This window comes from Amblyomma americanum, chromosome 2, assembly GCF_052857255.1.
Source record: "Amblyomma americanum isolate KBUSLIRL-KWMA chromosome 2, ASM5285725v1, whole genome shotgun sequence".
NCBI classification, from domain to species: domain Eukaryota; kingdom Metazoa; phylum Arthropoda; class Arachnida; order Ixodida; family Ixodidae; genus Amblyomma; species Amblyomma americanum.
In genome coordinates, this window is record NC_135498.1 from 73493177 (window position 1) to 73499176 (window position 6000).

A 6000-nucleotide genomic window follows, 5' to 3' on the forward strand; every position below is an offset into this window, starting at 1 on the left:
TTTGCTGCAAGGACTCCTGCCGACTGGCTCGATCTAGGACCCTATAACTTTCGCGTCCTTCCTGAAGGAAGTTTGCAGTAGTAGAGTACAAAGATTTAAATAATGGGCGTGCGTTGCAGCAACCACTCCAACCGAAATGATGATGCCAGCTGCTGCAGTCGCAGGTAACCTCAATGCCGGCCTATGACTTGGCAGGCAGGTCTTCGAAGCTTATGTAAAATATACTTGCTCATGTGATAACTAGAAGTCAGTTCGACACTAAGAACGGCATTACTAAAGTGTGGCGCCAATTTGTTATGCAGCGAAACATAAAGAAGAAAGCAAATAAAAGGCCTCCTACGATAGTTAAATTTCAGTAGCATATGAGAGCAAAATATTCTCGAGAGATGAACCAAGAAAGACATCTCGAAAACCTTGCGACTGGCTCTTTTTTTCGCTCTCGCATTTGCGTGCGCTGCCCGCTGTCGTTCGCTTCGTTTGTGATAGCTTTTGCGTGTGGTTAGCTCATTGGCGTCAGATAACGTCCATAAATCTTCTGGAGCAAACGCTAGCGTTCTTGTAGCTTCCATCCACCTGACCTACCTCACATGAAGCGAGTGATGCCACTGCAAAGTAAATTTTGCTGAAAAACAGAATTCAGTAAACTTACACCCCTTTAGTGCAGTACACAGCTGATGCTGTTTCGCACGTAGTGTCGGTAGAAAACGTGACCTTTACCATGCAAACAATTGCACACACGCAGCCTAATTGCACAATGTGGGAGCCTAATAATGATGATGATGTCCTCAGGCTTAAGGATGGGGGATTGGCCGAAGTGCATTGCGGATACAGACGCACTCGTGGACAAGGCGTGGAGTGTTTAGATAATTTTTTCTTGCAATGGACTGTGTATAAAGAAATGAAAAAAGGAAACGAACTCTCATTCTAGCAGAGGAATTTTTCTGATGTAATTATAGAGTGGTGAATATAATCGCAGACTGGTTACAGGGCATACCCCTTGGCGCTTGGCGCGAAGGAGAGGAGAATCATAATCGATAGAGGAAGCCCTACTCCAGCGAGGGGGATATCCAAGTAAACTTTACGGAATGAAGCGAACCACCGGAAAAATAGGAAAAAGTGACCTACGGACTTAATTTCGCCACAACACTTATAGAGGTTGGTGATTGACAGCACCGATCGACTTAAAAATTTAGTCCCGGTTTCTGCAGCGCAAGAGGGTCATGGACACCTCACATTGCCTTGAACTATGCATCCGCACACTACAAGGAAACGCCAGGCGCTGAAAATCCGCAGCAGCAATTCAAGGCTCATGGCTGAAGCTGTGGAGACATTGAAATTATTGAAAGCGTGGCATAGTCGAGTGGACTCTATTTGGGAGGAACGAGGCAATATGTCCATTGAATGTGGACCAAATATCCAGCGCGAATTCCTGCACTTGGCCTTTCTCCTTCTCTGTTCTATGCTCATTTAATTGAGAGACTCTCCTAGTTGGTTCTTACGCTCGGCGCGCAGCTTGCTGCATATTTCGGCGCTCATTGACGGCATAATATCTTCCTTCGCGAAAGCGCTGTAGACACATAAAAACCGTAGTTGCACTGATCAACGCGATGCGTTCGCCACGTGAACTTCGCGTTTGCGCAATTTTCTGTCCTATAATAGGTATGTTTTCGCCAAAAATTCGATATTTGTTATCACATGACGTAAACCAATCAGTCTGGCATGACTTAATGCCTCTTTCAGTGTTCCTTTAAAGCAACTGGGCCGTTGCCACATGAAGTTGTCACGCATGCAACGTGGGTGACGTGAAGCGTTAGCAGCGCTGGAAATGTGTCGAAGAAAAGGATATGGCGCCACAGCATGCTGCTCAAAACGCTGCGACTTTCCCCACGGGCGGACACCACCGCCAGCGCTCTGTCGACTGCCACGTCGACGCAGCTGCAATAAATGCGGTTGCGGTCGTGCAGTCCACCGCGATACGTTGACCGCGAGCGTGATGGCGAGACCACGACCCCATATTAGCATGCTTTCGCTAGTCGCGCGGGTTGGCACGCACTAAAAGCGGCGAAGGTAGCCGAACGTGCAGTCTCTCGCTATGAAAGCCTAAGAAAAGAAAAGCAAAGAACCAGACGACGGAAGCTCCAGGACTCGAGTGGGGCTTTTAACATCTATGAGACGTCCTAATTAAAATGCGCTACGAGGTTTCTGTAATGGTTTTCATGGTTACACCTCCTTTCGACGACGAGATGCACTGAATACTTGTTAGCATGAAAAATAGCCACTGCTCAGTAAAATTTCTACTGGCTATAAAGTGGGGTTTCGCAAGAGGTGTGGAGAAACCAAACCACGATCAATTAGGCAGAGCAGGAAGGGTGAGCGGCAATCAGAGGAAGCCATCAGTGTCAAGTTGTCACTGAAGATGGTGTTCGCGATGCCTTTGTACCAAGAGTAAATTTTAGCAGCTATCTACTCCAATGAGGATGAAATAGTAATATTCGTCTTCTCCAGGGAGTGCTGCCAAAGAACATAGTTCCAAAGTATCGTGTACAATGACAGTCCCTCAATGAATATTTTTTTTTATCTACCGAACGCGCCTTTCACAACAACAGCCAAAGAGCACCCAGCTCTTCGCTGGATCAGCTGGAATACAATTGCTAAAGCCAGCAATTATTCTGTGTATGTTGCTGTTTTGAACATTTCTGAACACCAGCCACATGAAAAACTCCGTAGTTAAGCAGAGTGAATCCTTCCGTGAACAGTAGAATGTGGTTTAGAAGAGTTTTATCAAATATAAATCTCTCGCAAGAACACATGCATCGACATTGGCAGCTAATATATTTAAAAATGCTCAATGAACGCAGTTTCTTTATATGCAGTTACAATGCAAACTGTACCGCGTTTTTCAGTACGCTGATTATACGGTCTTAGTTGCTAGACACAAGGACTATAAGATAGCATTACCTTTTATCCAACACGACTGAGAGTTAGTTTTGGAATGGTTCAACAATAACTTAATTAATGTGAACAATAAAAAGACACAATTAGTATTTTTCGTAAATATTTAAAAGGCATTCCTAACGATGTGTCAATTCGATTGCACCGACTCAATTGCGCTCATTGCTAATGACCATCAATCATGCCTGTGTCAACAGTCAAATAATTAGGAGTATTCTTCGATTCCGACATATCATGTAATACCCACTTGTCTTTTGTTTGTTCTCATCTCCGGAAAGTTGCATGTTTGCTGCACTCTTTTAAGACCCTTTGCCCTATGTATGTACGCAAGAAAATTGTAAACGCCTTAGACTACGTTGTGTTACGCTATGGTATTCGCTGCTTTTATTTCTGCTCTGCCTTTTGGCGAAAGAAGGTGAACATCATACTGAAATCTACCCTTAAATCAGTATTACATGGTAGGGCACGAGATGAAAATTGCAGCGTTTCTGAACTTTTACATATTCCTGAGTTTTCTCATCTTTTTTCTGAAGCAGTAGTTCTTAAACACATCTGGACGAGCAGTTTTTGTACACCATATGACCCTGCTAAAGATCTAAGAACTCGCGATCGTTCTCTCGTGCCTAGAGTAAGAAGCCGTTACGGCTAGTGTCTTCGAAAACTTTATATTCCTTTTGTTCTTAACCGGTTACCCCCAAAATATTTTCTGCTAAAACCTAAACGATAGTCAAAGCTTGTCTTTTGGAATTACGGTGTTAGTTTCAGTATTCTGTTTTCATGCTATGTTTTTACATGTTTTTATTTTTTCTCCTTATGTGTGTATTTTGCGTTCGCTCTTTTCGAATCCATTTTTCTCTTCACATCTTTTTTTTCGACTTCTCTGTTCGGTGCATGATTTATATGCTGTCTGCTGCCAGGCAGTGCACAACAAGCCTTCTGAGGCATTGGCAGGCTCACATTTGTAATGAAAAGAAGAAATAAAATAAATAATATTGATAATAATTACCTTTAGCGTACCTATCAAAAAAAGTCCACAAAACTTCTGAACTCCCCTTTCCTTTAGGCTAAAAGAGTTGAAAAAAAAGAAAGCTAAATTTTTGCTAGCGCACCAAAAGCAAATACCAAATACCTCGCCGAATACCTTACCTGCGAAACCAATACTGATGAACGTTTCATCAAGGAGCGCTCGTGCATAAGAAGATGGTCTAAGAAGTGGAATCATCCTTGCGCTTACTTGCGTCCTCTTCAAGGTTAGGGCGCGGTACTTCATTAGGCTTCGTGCCGCGTACGGCCTCTTAACATACAGCCATCGAGGCTGTGTGCAGGCACGTGCGGAATAATAAAATACCGAAATTTGCGACATTTTTTGGTTTGCCCTAAATTTTCCTCGAACCGGTCATGCGCGCAAAACTTGAGAGAGGCCTTTTTGTATAAAAGCACTCGCGAACTCAGCTCAGCCAGCAGTCAGCTCAAAAGCAGCTCGAAGTCAGCATGGTAAGCTACTCAAGCTTTAACTGCATGCGAAGAACAGTGGGCAATTCATTCGGATCGTTGACTGAGCCAGACACGCGAGAGCCTTCACACAACCACTCCCCCCTCCCCCGCCCCCCACCCACCCCCCTTAGCCCCTACTGATAGCTAAACTACGTCTATGTGGCGTGCGGGACAAGCTTTTCTTAACATATATTCATCCAGAGCTGTCGATTAATAAGTTTCTCCAGCGTTTCCTGCAGCAACAAGCTGCAGTGTAAGATCACCTCATGGTGCATGTTCATATCAGCCCCGCAACGATGTCAATACGAAAAAAAGACGCCTAGTCTATTCAGAGGAGCTCGGCATACCATGGGCAGATCCTGCACGTCATGCTATATCCGATAAATATTCCAAATGACTGCATAACGCTCCAATATCTTTTAATTGAATAACTCTAAGTAAACGCAAAATTTATTTTCCCAGATCCATGCTTGCGTTCTCCTGGCCCTTGCCACCAGCGCCCTCGCTGGCTACACCGGCTACGGCCTCGGCTATGGCCTTGGCTATGGTGGCCTCGGCTATGGCCTCGGCTATGGCGGTCTCGGCTACGGCCTTGGCTACGGAGGTTACGGCTACGGTCTTGGCTACGCTGGCTACGCTCCATCTGTGGCCACCGTTGCCCACGCTCCAGCTGTGGCCACCGTCGCCCACGCTGCCCCAGCCGTCGCTAGCTACGCCGTCGCCCCAGCTGTGACTCGCGTTGCAGCCTACCACGCAGCCCCAGTTGTTGCCGCTGCTCCAGCCGTGACCAAGGTCGCCACCACCTACGCCGCTGCTCCAGCCTTCACCACTGTCGCCCACGCTGCCCCAGCCGTCGCCACCGTCGCTCACGCTGCTCCAGTCGCCACCTACGCCGCTGCCCCAGCTTTCGCTGCCGTCCACGCCGCCCCAGCTGTTGCCACCACCACCGTTGCCCACGCTGCTCCAGCTGTCGCTGCCTACCACGCCGCCCCAGTCTACGGCTACGGTGTTGGCACTCTCGGCTACGGTGCCGGCCACTACGGTTTCGGCCATGGTCTCCTCGGCTACGGCCTGAACTACGGCTATGGCCTCGGCTCTCCATTCCACTACGGCGCTCTCCTCCGCAAGAAGAAGTGTGAGTATATCCCTGCTTACTACCCCGCGCATTAAAAACAAGCACACGAGGTGCCTCAATCCCGGCAGTGTATTAGAAACGCTGCTTTTTCGCATGGCGATGTTGGAAATGAATGTAGCAAGTTTAGGAAAACAAAGAGTTCACAGGCCTATTCAGCGCTCAGTGCCTTCTCAGCGAAGAAGCATCCCTCCGTTTGCCGAGGGTCCTTGCATATAGTATATAAGAGGCCACACTGACTGCAAGTCCACTAAGGTGTGCCTTAAGTGTACCTCGTTGTTGCATTCACCAACTGCTATCGGTCTTTGTGTTGTTTAATACAGCTATTTATTTTTGTTCTTTTTCAGAGATTTTTCACCTGCAACTCATTGGAATATCCAGAACACCATTCATGACTACCCATTCCCTTCATTCGTGAGCGT

The 6000-nt window shown here is 46.6% G+C and overlaps 1 protein-coding gene across 1 annotated transcript in view; it reads left to right on the forward strand.

Moving 5' to 3' along the window:
• LOC144119757 (uncharacterized) overlaps nucleotides 1-6000 on the forward strand; it is a 70330-nt gene extending 64330 nt beyond the window's left edge. Inside the window, exons 9-11 of the mRNA XM_077652301.1 lie at nucleotides 4410-4446; nucleotides 4909-5581; nucleotides 5926-6000. Coding sequence (XP_077508427.1) covers nucleotides 4410-4446; nucleotides 4909-5581; nucleotides 5926-5927 — 712 coding nt within the window. The 3' untranslated portion in view covers nucleotides 5928-6000. The remainder of the gene's footprint in view (nucleotides 1-4409; nucleotides 4447-4908; nucleotides 5582-5925) is intronic.